General features: G+C 40.0%; 2 protein-coding genes across 9 annotated transcripts in view; both read left to right on the top strand.

Moving 5' to 3' along the window:
• Positions 1 to 6,250, top strand: part of PHF20L1 (PHD finger protein 20 like 1) — a 53,879-nt gene extending 47,629 nt beyond the window's left edge. For all 8 annotated transcript variants that reach the window (XM_050306590.1, XM_050306617.1, XM_050306580.1 and 5 more), the window contains one exon: positions 723 to 6,250. In XM_050306590.1, the coding sequence (XP_050162547.1) occupies positions 723 to 865 (143 nt within the window). In that variant the 3' untranslated portion in view covers positions 866 to 6,250. The remainder of the gene's footprint in view (positions 1 to 722) is intronic.
• Positions 6,251 to 10,975: 4,725 nt separating this feature from the next.
• TG (thyroglobulin) overlaps positions 10,976 to 14,115 on the top strand; it is a 145,237-nt gene continuing 142,097 nt past the window's right edge. The window contains 3 exon segments of the mRNA XM_050321686.1: positions 10,976 to 11,042; positions 12,646 to 12,754; positions 13,604 to 13,701. Coding sequence (XP_050177643.1) covers positions 10,976 to 11,042; positions 12,646 to 12,754; positions 13,604 to 13,701 — 274 coding nt within the window.

Here is a 14,115-nt window from a genome sequence, read left to right as displayed (position 1 = left end):
AACAGCTAGTTCCATGAAGACAGTTCAGCCTTCATGAGAAAACTTGAATGAAATTGCAGTGTAGAAGAATATTACAGCACTTAAGTTTCTATGACTTGCCAGTCATAGAAATTAGGAATGAGAGGAGCTTGTAGACTAACCAAAGGAGTCCTTAATTTTCTTTTGACAAATAAAATTGTCTTATTTCTATTTGCAGTTTTACTTCCAATATTCCTGCTTTTACTCAACAGTATTTCTAAGCTAACAGGGTTGACCTTTCCCCTTCTCTGTTTCTACAAGCATAGAAATTCCTTGAAAACATTTGTTGAAGGTTGGACAAACCATTCTGTAATCTGGACCTTGACCACAGGAGCTTGTTGCAAGTGGCACAAGCAAGCAACAAGGGTTGCATTTTCTATTGCAGAACTGTCATAGATAGAAGATTGTGAACTGAAGTTGCTTTTATTTGTGTAGAAGGTAAATTGTGATACAAGAGTATAAATTACTCCCAGGTACCTTTTTATAGTAAGAATCAAATCAGAAGATATGTTTGGATTGTTCAAAAGAAACAGGGGATTAGTTGGTGTTTCCCTATTAAAAATTTTCTCAGTTAAGTAAAAATCACACCCTCGGTATGTTTTTCCCTTCTTACAAAAGAGAGTAAGAAAGAAATGTTTAATTTTTATGGAAGCTGTTTCTTGAAGACTTAATTCTAATCGATTTTCTTCCTTTTCCTTCTGTAGTTTTAGAAAGCTGGCTTGATTTCACTGGAGAACTGGAACCACCAGATCCTCTGGCAAGATTGCCTCAGCTCAAGCGTCGCATCAAACAGCTCTTAATTGACATGGGGAAAGTACAGCAAATAGCAACGCTTTGCTCTGTATGACAAAAGGAAGAATAAAGAAATAAAAATAGGTTCTTTACAGTGAATTTTCTTACTAGCCACAAGACTGACAGGAAGACAGCGAAAAGCTGAGCATTTATCTGGTTCTTTGCTGATTACATTAGAATCGTTCTAATAGTTTGAAGCTTTAGAAAGAGGAGAGGAAGTTTAGAGTCAGGGATCTGTTATATTGAAAGTATGAGTGTTCAGTGTCCAGGCTTCAAAATGGTATATGATATACTGAGAAATGTCAATGTCTCAGGATTTCAACATGTTAAACAAGTAAATCCCCATATACAAGAAAGCTGAACAAAGAAAAACTCTACAAAGAGCAATGTTACTATTTTTAAACCTTTGGCAAACATTTCTAAATTAGCAGAATTCAGCTAACTAAAAATTCAATCCTCTTATCTTACTAGTGAAAGATAGACACAGAGAGATCTGTATTCTCTCTACAAGGAAAGGTTTTAGATTATTTTCTTCTCTCATGACATTCAGGAAGATGAACATACTAGCTTTGATTTTTGAAAGAAATTACTTATCATGGTTTCCTTTTGAAAATATTTTTTTACATAGAAATCCCTAGAACAGCACCCCTAGGCTCCTTTAAAACATAAGTGGCAAATACTGGTCAGATGTGCCAAATAATATTAAAACCACTGGGATGAGAGTTTGATTATGGCTTACGTGAAGGTTTTTTTCCAAAGTCCTACTCAGTGCCAGCAATCCATCCAAAATTGTACCTAGTTTATATTTTTTTATGTTCTACTGCAGTATTCGGGAGTCAAGGTACAGATTTTGTCCTGGCTAGCTCTATTCTGGTATTGGCCCTCTGAAAACTTCACCGTCCTCAGCTGGGATGAGGAATGACGAGAGCAGCAAAACTGTCTGTGGCTGTGAAAGTTCTAAACCACTAGAGAAAAAATATCACAAGTTACCTTATCCAAGATGTTTTTGGTTTTTTTTATAAAATCTTTCAGCTTCAGTGAACGAAACGTCATGAAACCAAAGGCAGCCTAATTGCTCTGTTAGCTCTTGCTGGATTTTTGAGCCCAGGACTTTTCCTGTGGTTACAAGTTGCCGCTGTACCCAGTGCTACTTACACGTCTGTGTGTGTATGTTATGTGTGTACAGACACACATGTACATCTATACATACTATAGACATTTCTATCTACACATGTCTAGTTTTATTACAATAGACTATAAGAACTGGTGGTTCATGTTACCTTTTAACAAGCAGTTTCTAAAATTGAAAATAATGTATGTACAGGTTTTGAAATTTGTAAAATATGACTGTTAAAAGGAGGCTATTTAACTGAGGACATTAAGATACTTGAACATTTTATGCCTCACGTCTGTTTATCAGTTCTAGTTATCTGTATAAATGCATTTTAGAACCGATAGACAGTAAACTTGAATTTACCTTTTGATAAGAGTACAAGCCACTGTACATTCAAAAATTATTTAAATTTGCAAACACACTGTTCTATATGTAAGGTACTGTATGTAAAACTGTTTATTAAAACTATTCTGCATACTCTACATTTTCCACTTTTCTTCCTGATCTACATACAAGTGTAAAAAAGAAGTGATTGTTACTATGTACAGACCATCAAAAAATCTTGGAATGCCTTTTAAGGATACATACAATTGAAAAATGTGCCAAAGATGGATTATCTGGGAAAGACTTTGCAACCAGTGCATTGAACTTTCATGATAAGACCATTATTGAGAAAGAAAGCAGCGTGACTGGTTCATTGCTAAAATAAACCTACCCTGACCTTTCCTGTTTGTCTATCATATCTGAAGTGAGTTATCACTCCTGATGGCCAAAGCAAAATGTAAATCCCTGTTACAGAATGGTTGCTATTTAAAAAGTCTTCCCACATCAAGCTTGTAGGAGGCATCACAGGGCTGCGTGGTAACATGGAAGTATGGAATGGTTGGCAACTCCATACTGCAGAAAGCACATAGGAGCTGAGGAGTTGTTGATGTTTCATAGCAACTGTTAATAAATAAAATACTCTGTGTTATATAGTCGATGCTTAAATAACTGCTTCAAACAATATGGATAGTTGAGTGACCTACTTGCTTTTGGATATGTGAGACTTTTTATATACTATTCACTTGCTGCATATCCTTGAATGTGGTACTGTGTGTACTGTATAAGACAAGTGTAAATCCAGATGAGTTACTTTGAAACAAAGTGGAGTGTATTTACAGAATTTATACAGCATACACTGTAGCAATATTATGCAATGTGTGTGCATGCATGTGATGTAATATAATTGTAAATGTTACTGAAGGTGGAGGTGGACTTGGAGATTTCAGTGGGGAGAATGGAGGTTTTACTTTTAGTGCAGAGACGGAGGAATAGTATCCTGAAAAGGAAATAACTAAGGTCAGAGTTGAAGCTGCCCTTGCAGCTTTAATGTGTCTTCTGTTTGTATGTGTAATGGCCTCTTAATTTACATGAATATGTAATTTTATCCCTCAAGATCTTGCCTTGTTCAGGATGGACTATGCTTACAAAAACAATCTGTTCAGTATTTTTTTAATCTTCATTGTGTAGTCATGTATTGTAAAAATTTCTGCAAGCATTCATATCTTCTAGGAAATACAATCTCAGTGTCCATATGGACCATGCTACGATACATCGTGTACTGTTCGAATGCTTCACAAACTTGTCTGAGTTTGCTTTCTCAAGTTGTGGTGCTGGTCTGTAACATGAACTTTAGTTTTTGGCCCCTGTTTCTCAAGTGTTCAAAGGTTTGGGATGCTTTTGAGGTTTTTTTCTTTCAAACACTTACAAGTCAAGTGCCATAAAAATGCTAAGTGTTTTGCACAGAATGTAACCTATAGTTGATTGCTTTGCTTGTGTGCCAGTCAACCCTGATGTGACCTGGCCCTTACCAGAATTTCTTCCTAGTTGGCCTTATCAAGAGAATCTTTTTCCTGTAGGCATCATTTTCTGTCTGTCTTCCTGCCTCCTCCTAAATAAGCCAGGGATCTACATGCAGTCTTTTTGTGGCATTTTTTTTTCCGGGGTGTGAGTTGCAATTGTGCTGTTTGATGGAGAGAGCAGACCCTCTCTGTGGCAAAAACAGTATATGGCAATGTTTGATATATGTGCACAAAGAGGTAAAATGTCTAAATTTGCAGCCCTCTTTGAGTAGGAGTTCTAAGTAGTAATAGACAAAAGGGAAAGGCCATTGTACAGAAGTCTCTTGTGATTTCACAGGGCTAAATGGCAAACTTTTGGAGCCTTTGAATGCCCAGCTTTTTGTCTAGGATTGGTGTTTTTAGGTGTTTTTTTTGTTTTTTTTTCTTTATTGGAGTTAACAAAGTGATTTGTTTCAAAGCCTGCTCCTACCTGTGACCAAACTGTAGGCATCTGCATCAGGAACTGAGTGTTTCAGTTGCAGTGCTGACAATAGGACAGCAGTATTGCAGTAATTATTGAAACATTGTCTTGGTGGTGTGACCTGGGACAACGTGATGGGGCTGCCATGTTCTGGTTACAAAATTGAGGTACTTCAGGTCATAAGGCAAGGAATGTGTTGGAAGATGCTTCTGGCTAACCCTTTCTTGGGTAGCTGTAGGTTGAGTAGTGCCCTGTATTTTGGATATTCTGACCTAAAGTGCACAGATCTTTGTTTAGCTGTGAATTACAGCAGCAGAAGCCTTTCATCCTCTTTCAGAGGGACAAAGATGGGTTGCAGTTTTCTGATAGATTTCCTGTATTTACTGGGTGGCAGATTGAGAGAATTGAGACTGTTCTTCCATGAGTGGAGTCTTGCACAGCTGACATCCACTTACCTCTCTTAATTTTGTCTTTGAGCTTCTGTGTGTGCTCCTCATCTGCTTGTTCTGCAGTTGCATCTGTTCCTCCCATTCTTCAGCTTTCTGCTTTTGACTTCTGTGGTGCCTGGAGGGCTTCATTCCTCTGTTCTCATGCCCAGTTCTTCTGCCTGCTATGGGAAGCAGTCATGGGGAAAGCTCTCCTCTGCTGTTCTCTTCTCAGCCTCCAGTGTGTCCTAGGACTTGTGTGTACCTAGGAGTGTGTGTACCACAATCAAAATCTCCATCTGTTTCTGCTGCCTTCATTAAATAAGCCTCTTTTATCTTCTGCAAGTGCTGATCTCCCTCTATTCCCATCTGGCTTCTAACTAGACTTGAATTAATATTATAGCAAAACCCCTCTGGCACTGTTGGGCCCCAGCACTCCTTATCAAGCTGAGGGTTGGGATGTAAAGGAGTGGTTCAAACATTACAGTAAAATCATAGAAGAATTTTGATGTTTGCAACTCACGGCATTTTTCCTTTGTATTTGAAGGGAAATTGCAACCATTTTACTTCACTGGAACTTTAAAAGGCACAAAACAGGTCCTGAACTGAACTGGAGCTTGATGTAACAATCAACAAGTAGAGGATGGGAAGGACTCTGCAGGCAGGGGTTTCATAGCCAGAAGAGCAGTCAGGCCCTCCCGACTGCCTTGCCCTCATGGTGGCTCTGTGGAGGTGCTGATGTGTAAGTGGGGGGGTGTGCAATGATGCCATTCCATTGCAAACAGGGTGGTTTAGAACACTGGAACTGTAGGTTTTCTCTCTGCTGCTGTAAAATGTTGCAGTATGTGAACCTTAATTTTGGAGTGCTTATTAAAGTCAGAGGCTTAATGACTTGAAATGTCCATTGCTATTCTCACATTTTATTAGCTGACCATTTTTTTTCTGTTGTACTGATTCCATGTGGCTTTAGGTGAGCATTTTGCAGAGGCCGTTTGAAACACTTCATTAATGGTTTCTGTTATACTCTGTTATGTCCTGGGCAGTGGGTGTGGGGGGGTTCTGTCTTTAGCAATAAATATTATACACTATGTGTATATCTGTTTATATATGGAAAGCAAATACAGAGCATGTAACGATGGTGAAAATACACTGCACAGAGTGCAGATTGTGCATTTGGCAGCCACTCTGCACCAGCCCGAACAACTCATGAAAAATTGGAGACCACGTGGAGAAAATGAACTAGCGTAAAAAAAAAATCATTCAGGCCCTAATTTCCCTTTCCATACACACTGGGCCTGTGTGTAAGCGGCGGATGAGCCAGCCCTACTCTGTGGGTTGGATAACTAAAGCTGGTTCAGTTGCTGTTTGCTTCAAACAGCACCCTTCTTTCCTTTGAACTGGCCAGAGCCTCCTCTGTTCAGCTGTAGCTCGTGCATCAGTGTATTGTCACTAAACACTCTGAGAGAGGCAGCACTGCACTATGATTAAATCTTCTATGAGAGAAGCAAAATACTTCTGTGATTTGTTTTTTTATAATAGCAATAATGTTGACTGCATTCTAATACTCACAATAAAGGTCTGTTGAGATTGTTATGTGCCTGGGCTCCCATTGCATGGACTTTTCTTCTGGTGAGCTAGTGAGTGTTTGTTTTAAAGCATTCAGGAATCTTCAGTTGCATGGTTAGCTTGTAATCCTTAAGTTAGGTGCAGTCATTGATACTCATTTGTCTACATTGCAAAGCTTTAATTGTATTTTAGCCTGTAGGCAAATTATACAGTCAGTAAATTATTTTTACAGCACTGAATTAATTACTGTGTGGCAAAGTAATTGGAAGATTTTTCTGTTCCTGAAGTGCTTTGGAGTTTAACAACTTCAAGGTTTGAGTTTTGCAATGCACTGGCTTCTTAAAAGGCAGTGTCTTTTTCAACATGTTCACAGTGATGGCGTCTCTTCCTGGGGGCAGATATCTGCCTTCGAAGAGTATTTTGTGCCTTTGTACAATGTCATTACAAAGTAACTTCAATTTGCTTCTAATGATTTCTTTTAATTTTGCCCACAAGCTGTTGTTCAGGACTCTGCTGTGGAAGAGAATAAATAAGCCAGCAATGCTGAGAAGGTTCTTCCCTTAGACATCCTGTAGACCAGGGCAAAAATGATGAGCAGCAGAGGAATGAAATTGAGCTACTGACACAGAAAAACTATTCTGTTGTTCACAGAAAAAATAGATATGATCATAAATGTAGCAAACTTCAGAATTTTAATTCTGAAACATTTTAATCATAGTTTAAGGGACAGTCCCAAAACAGTCTCTCAAATTTAAGGTCTGAGGTCAAATTCAGATCTTGGAGCAATATACCAAAACACTTTTTTTAATTAGCAGAGTTTAAAGATGAGGTTTCCCGAGTCAGGCCAACCATCTGGCCAGCCCAGTGTCTTATGTGCAGGAATGTCAGATCTGTACAAATTGGTCTTTCCCTAAATATATCTTTCACTTCCGGTAAACTGAGGTTTCCCTTACCAAATCTTTTAAGTCCATCAGTTTTATCACTCCCTGACAGGCATGTGCTCCTTGAGTTCAATGCCTCTTTTTTCATTGGTGGCTTACTGAATTCACACCTTTGTTGTGTGGCAGGAGTTGTGTTTGTCCTTGAACTTCCTTTCTGACTCCACTGACTCTACACCATTGCCCTCAGTTCAGAGAAGGTTATTATTGCATTATTGAAAAGACCCAAAGTAGTTTTGTCCCACCAGCACTCAGAATTTGGCATCCCGTTGTTACCCTTGTGTGACTGGTGGTGACTTTCCTCATTGCATCAGCTTGTGTTTTTCAAACACTTAATCGATTGAAGGTGCAAATCCTTTGTGTCACTGCAGGTTGCAGATCTGCCTCCTACTTGTTGAGATTTCAAACCAACGTGCATCCCAGTTGTGAAAATAAATATTTTTCTACTTTGAATCACTCTGGTACTATCTGATAGAGGAAAACTGTATTATCTTCAATGAATATGATTTTACCTGACCTAGAAATAGTTGATTTCTCCAGGGACAGATGCAAATTCAAGTGTTCTTATGTGAGCCTCTTTAAGTTCTTCTGTCACCAAAGGCATTTTTCTCCTATGCTGAATTACAACTGAAAACAGTTGGCAAGTCCTGTACCCACTGTTCTGATCTAACCAAGTTTAACATGGACGTTGTTGGAACTTCCCCATTATTTCTTCAGTTAGAAGAATGTCATGTATAAAGTGACTGAAAAGTGTATTATGTGAGGCTGTCATCCTGTCATCCTTTTTGCATCACATGAGGACTTAATCAGAGATGATAGAGATGTGCTTCACAAGGTCTTGAAAAGAAATGTACCAACTGTAAACCTTAGTTCTCTTATCTGTAAGTGTAATAAATGGTGTTAGTCTTGTTTTTACATAGTTTTCCTAAAATGTGTGAGAGAGCTATCTAATACTGGTGCTTTATTTAACACAGAAAACAGTTTATTATTTTAAAATAAATGAGCTGATTGATGTGGGCATGATTTCACAATGTTTTCAGTTCTTAAAATTTTTGCTTCCAATTTGCTGCCCCGTTCAGGAGGCTACCCCAAGTTTTCGTAAGCTAAGGTTGACTTCTCAGGCTCAAGTTTTATTTGGGTAAGAGTAACATTTTTGTGCCTACAGATGTCTGTGTATTCATATACAGGAATCATTTATCCTTGGGGCTTTTTGGCATGTAAAAACTGCAGTTGCACAAAGCATCTCCTCTGCTAAGAAAGTGTGTGCAAAACTGAAACAACAAATAAATATCTGCTTCTGCCTTAAGGTTTGTGATTTCAGTGTCTCATCTAGCTGACCTTTGTCTTCCCCCCAGCAGTTCTAGTTTGTAGTATAGATTGAGTAGCTTTTGCCTCATTTCCAGCACTAGAGCAATGATTTGGAAGACACGATAGTTCTAAGGCTTAATGGTCACAGGGACATTTTTTGCTTACTCCTTTTCTTGCCCTTCGTTGTTGAGCTAATTTAAGATGTTATTCCTTTTTTTCTTAGGTGCTAAAAGTAGAGGTCAATTCCATTTTCCCTTCACTGAAGGTCATGCAAGGCTTTTCTTAGTTTTTATTTGTCCAGCCACAGACAAGTGCCTCTCTTTGATGAATGCAAATTGCACATACTGCTCTGTAAACAATTTTTTTCCCCTTTTTAATCCATGGGCTGTTACATCCCCTTGAACATGCATGTACCAAGATGCCCACCTTGGTCTGACGCACATCTAGAAGTGGTTTAAGGGATGCAAATTGCCAAAATTCCTTTTCTTACTTTGTTTTTTAAGAGACTTCCGAGAGTTGGAGGTTCTTCCTAACCTGAGGAGCTCAGAGATTGTTTTCTGTTTCTGAAGGAAATAAAAGTCATCTTGGGAACCTGCACTATGCAGATACTGTGAATTTGTGCTTCTTTCTGTTAGTAATAGCCCTTTGATACTTCCTGGCTTCCTGTCTGCCTTACTCTGCCTTTTGTAGCAAAGAATAAAGGAGGAAAGTGAGTAGTGACCTTAATGAGCTTGCTCCTCTCCCCATTTGCTGTGCAAGGAACCTGAATAACACTTTTCTAATAACTTTAGAAAATTGTATTAAATCAATATCCCACACACTCAGCACACTGGTTGTGTTTTCCATTGGCTTGGAGATGTAGTGCCTGTAAGCACAGCTCCTGTTGCCCCTGGAGAGCCAGTGTCGCTGGGCTGGACTGTTTCTGGTTGCTTCCTTGTGGCTGCCCCACTGCTTAGGGGTCAAACACGAACCTGACACTCTTGAAGCACCCTTGAATCAGAAATGTAATGTTGTGGTCAAACTCTTCTTCCTTCCTGATTTAGCCACCCTAATGTTAATAATGGCTATTTAGTCAGATTGCTTTCCTCTGCATGTATTTTCCCTACAAATGCTAAGCTAATCCAGAAATTCAGCTTCTGTCTGTGCCTGCTCAGTCAAGGCTCTTACAGGGTTTGTTGTCTTTATGCCTCATTTTTTGGTCTGTCATCTGTACTGGCCACGTTCTTCATCTTTCCTCAGCTTGATCTTCCTGCAGACTATTGAGTTTCTGCAAATCAAGAGTAGGTTGCTTGAAAGTAAATTCCAGATATAGTCCCACTCGTTTTTAAAAGCCTAGTCATGCTAAAGCAACCTTGTGCTGCTGTTTGAGATCATATTTACGAGGTACATCAAATCCCATGGCATGGCAGTGGTCTACAGCCCACACAGAAGGATACTTGGATCACTGTTAGCACAGTGTTGCCCTGTAGGAGAGTATCAGTAGATAGGGTTATTTCTAGACTGTCTAGTACCAATGAATCACAAAAAAGAGTGCTGCTCTCACTTTTTCTTGAAATCAACCCAAGTCTGGCTTCGGACACGTGCTGTTACTATTTACCTAATTATTTTGGGCTTATTTGTCCAACCACCTTTGTACAAGTGAGGGTCAGTTCTCGTAATTCCTAGTGCAACTAAATACTGGCTCAGAAGAGGTGGACAATTAAGAAGTGATACTCTGGAACCAAGGAAATAATATTTCTGACATGTTTTAGGTTGAGGAACTTGCATGTAATTAGTATCAAAAAGCTTGGCTTAATAAACTTTATTGTCATACTGATGCTACAGCTGGAGAACAGCCCAAGAAGCAAAGCTGCTTCTGTCAGATTCTCGACTGTGTTGAAGTGCAAATGGGTGCAAATGGGAGTACAAGCAAAAATCTGAAGCGGTTGACTCTGAGCATCAGCTCGCTTCAGTCAGTGGAGCTACATCCATCCTGTTTTTCACTTCATAAATAACCACATTATGAATTGTATTTACTCCTAATGCTGCAGCACTCGGAGGCCTAACTCTCACCTGTCCCTCAGCAGGCTCGGCTCTCTGGGAACACAAAAAGGTGCACTTTTAATAGAGGGAACAGAACCTGTTTACGCCCCAGTGCAGGTGAGAGCCAGAGCTCTGCCTGAGGTCATGTCAATATCCTCAATTTGCTTGTTGATGTAACTGAGTCACCCCTTGCCACCTGCTGTGCCTGCTGCCACTTGTTCTCCTCTCCAGTGCCTGGGCTCAGTCGTGCTCCCTGGAGCAGGGATGAGAACTGGCTGAGGAGAACCATGAGGGCAGTTCCAGGTGAACGGGCCTCTTGCAGCTTTCTCAGAAGCATCATGTGCGTCACTCACCCAATTTTATGCCCAGTCTACCAGCACATAAGTGAACCCATCCATGTGATGGTTGCTATAAAAAGGCAGGTGAAGGCCACACGGAGTGCACAGGGTGCCTCCCTGACAGAAGGGATGGAGCTGTCCCGTCGCAAGATGGGATCCATCCCATTTTGCGCCCTTCTTTGCTGCTTTACTAGCATAGTAACAGCCAATATATTTGGTAAGTACACTTGTTCTTTTCCTCTGCCTGTGCCCATTGGTGACTGTGCTCCTGTGATCTTCGCTCTGTGATCTGCTCTATGTATTTTTCTGGTGGCATGTATAATTACCTTGAATCTTGCACGCTGCAAACTTAGCTAGTTATTGTGTGCTGTGCAAACCGAGTCTGGGCTCATGGTTAAATACTAAACTCTAAGGATCTTAAGTGGTCAGGCTTATCTGAGTTAGCACACGTGGATTTTGGGTGGAAGAAAAATTTTTCAAGGAACAGACTGGGCTAAAGAAAGAGCTTGGGTAAGAAAAGGTGGTGCTGCAGGGATGTGAAGGTCCTAAGATTGCATCTTCTGCTTGTATGTGCCATCATCTAATTGAGGCTTGAACCTGAAGGTATGGGTAGTCTGAGTGTGACAGTCCTACACAACCAGCAGTTTGAATCACTGAATTAGTCTTTTAACTCAAATGTCTTGGTAGACACTCTCCAGCACAGGGATCTCCACACATCCCAGAGCAACAACAGAGTTATGTTTGAGGTGAAAATGGTGAGGTTTGCCTACATGTACTTGTTTATGTATGAAATAACCTGAAATGTTACAGTCTCATGAAAAGTTTCACATGGTCTTAAGGAGACACAGTAAAACCTCACAGAAACAGCTGTGATTGAGAGGTCTTAGATGTACAGGAACCATCTGTGGCTGTAGAAGTTTCCTGACCTGCAAATTAAATATTTGAAAGTGAAAAGCATTGAGAATACTTATAACGTACTTACACTACTGTGTGTGGTCACACTCAGAACAAATACTAGCTCAAGTGAAACTTTGGTCTAAATCACTGTACCTGTGGGTTTGTTTGCAGTATTTTTATAAATAGTCAGTGGAATTAAGAGCATGACACTAATCAGATTTTGAGGATGGAGAAAGTGTCAAATCAACTAATCTGTTTTGTAAAACAGAACTTAGTGAATTTCATCATTCTCCTAAAACAGCAGCAAATGCAGCTTTGAATGGATTAAAAACTGAGGAGTTGACTACTTCTTTGCTAGGTGGCTTCAGTAGTTGATCAGGTCCCTCAGTGAAAGTTGAGAGTGCTCCTAATATGAATTAGTTTGACACTACTGCTGGACTGTAATTCTTCTTAGATTGTTTATGAGATTAAGAAGAAATACCTCTCCTTTTGGTGAAATAATGAGTGACTTAGCTTCAATAAAGAATAATTACTCAGAAACTTTAATAGTGATATGTGTGGTTATGGCAAAGGGCTCCTTTGTGGTCATAGGCATAACTAAATCTATGTGCCCCAAGTACCAGAAAATTATAGCCATGTTAGTACAGAACAAATCTGAGATCAACTAAACACAGGCCTGGGAAAGGAGTTCATGAGCATCTCCACTATGTGCTCATCCAGAAGCTGCCAGTCCAGCAAGTTTTTTCAGTACCTCCCTCTCACTGTCCCACACAGAAATGCACACAAGAAGCACCGGGGAAACAACCAGGGAGGACCCATGAACCTTGGATTGTTACCATGCAGGGCTGGCACTAATAAGGGTTTGGTAAGAACAGGTTTGTGGTGAAATCACTCTTATGTGTTTATCTTCGTGCTGCTTTCAGAGTATCAGACGGATTCCCAACCATTGCGTCCATGCGAACTTCAGAGGGAAAAGGCTTTTTCAGCAGGGGAAGCCTATGTTCCTCAGTGCTCAGAGGATGGCCAGTTCAGGTAATTCATCCCTGCTGTTAATCTGCTGTTATATGATCTGACCTTTCATTACTCATGGAAGTTTGAGACTATTTTGAAGAGCCTCTGTATCAGTGGACTGGAGGATGATGAGTGCAGGAGACTTGAAGTGACTTCACTGAGCCATGTTGCAGATCCAGCCCTTCCTGAATCAATTCTCTGTTGGAAATAATCTCTCAGGCTAGTCTTGGCAGCATTATATTTGCATGTTAAATACTTGGTGCAGGTTGCTGTGTAATGCAGCTGCTGTCATCCTACATGTGCTCACAGCCGAATGTGTGTGCCAGCAGGCACAGCTCAGCCGAGTTGACTGAGAAGTTACCCACCCTGCTGTAAGTGGCACGGTTGGGCTTCCTTCTAAAGGCAGTAAAGGAACAAAAAAGCACATGGAGGACAGTGATTTAGAGAGCAGTCTATTGCTTGAAGGTGCAAGAAGCCAAAAAAATTTAAGCTGAGGCTGAGTACAGATTGTAATGTTCCCTACTATTATCTTGTTGCCTCTGCAGTCAACCTTGGCCATTCTACATTTGATTTAGAAACTCTCAAAATGTATGGTGAATCTCAGATAATGAGAATCAGAATTCTGTCCTACCTGTTTGCTTCCTTAATGACTTCAAGTCACACGTCTGCAATTCCTGAAGAATTCATAGAATTACTAGAATTAAGAGCTCCCATCGAGTAGAGTCACCAGAAACACAGCCCTTGTCGATTCCCTTATTGGTGATGTTAAAGTACTTGAAGTTTTTTGGCTTGCTTTATGGTTTTGTTTGTGTACTGACTGAGGACTCTGTCACTCACAAAATAAAAAATATTACTTGTGATCTCCTTCAGGACAGTCCAGTGCAGTAGGAATGGTCTCTCCTGTTGGTGTGTGGATGAGAATGGTATTGAGGTACCTGGCAGCAAACAGAATGGATATCCCATATCTTGTAAGTCACAAGTGTCTATTTCTGTTCAGATTGGATAAAGAACTTTTTAAATCTGCATCTGAACTGCTGAAATAAAAAATAAGTTAGCTCTAGACTTTGATGGACTCTAGTTTGTTATAATTTGCTGGGACTTTCTAGTGGAAGTTCTGGAGTTTCTTCAGGGCTAATAATGGAATCCTGATAGAATCCTAATGGAATCCTAATGGAATCCTGGATGTCTGTATTTATGAGGGTCAGAGTAAGGTGAATCATGAATGAAAGATCAATTTATTGTAATGGCTTTTGAATTGGAGAGCTTCAACCCCATCTTGGTAGGTTTCTCTGTTCTAGTTTTCATAACCTCAAGTTCATCAATGTTCTCACAACACCTGGGTGGCAGACTCAGAACCTGTAGTTCCAAAAAAACTCAGATGT

This window comes from Myiozetetes cayanensis, unplaced genomic scaffold (genome assembly GCF_022539395.1).
Source record: "Myiozetetes cayanensis isolate MyiCay16 unplaced genomic scaffold, myiCay2020 scf1, whole genome shotgun sequence".
Classification (NCBI taxonomy): Eukaryota; Metazoa; Chordata; class Aves; order Passeriformes; family Tyrannidae; genus Myiozetetes; species Myiozetetes cayanensis.
Note: the sequence above shows the minus strand (reverse complement) of the source record. Positions and strands in the feature narration are given on the sequence as shown.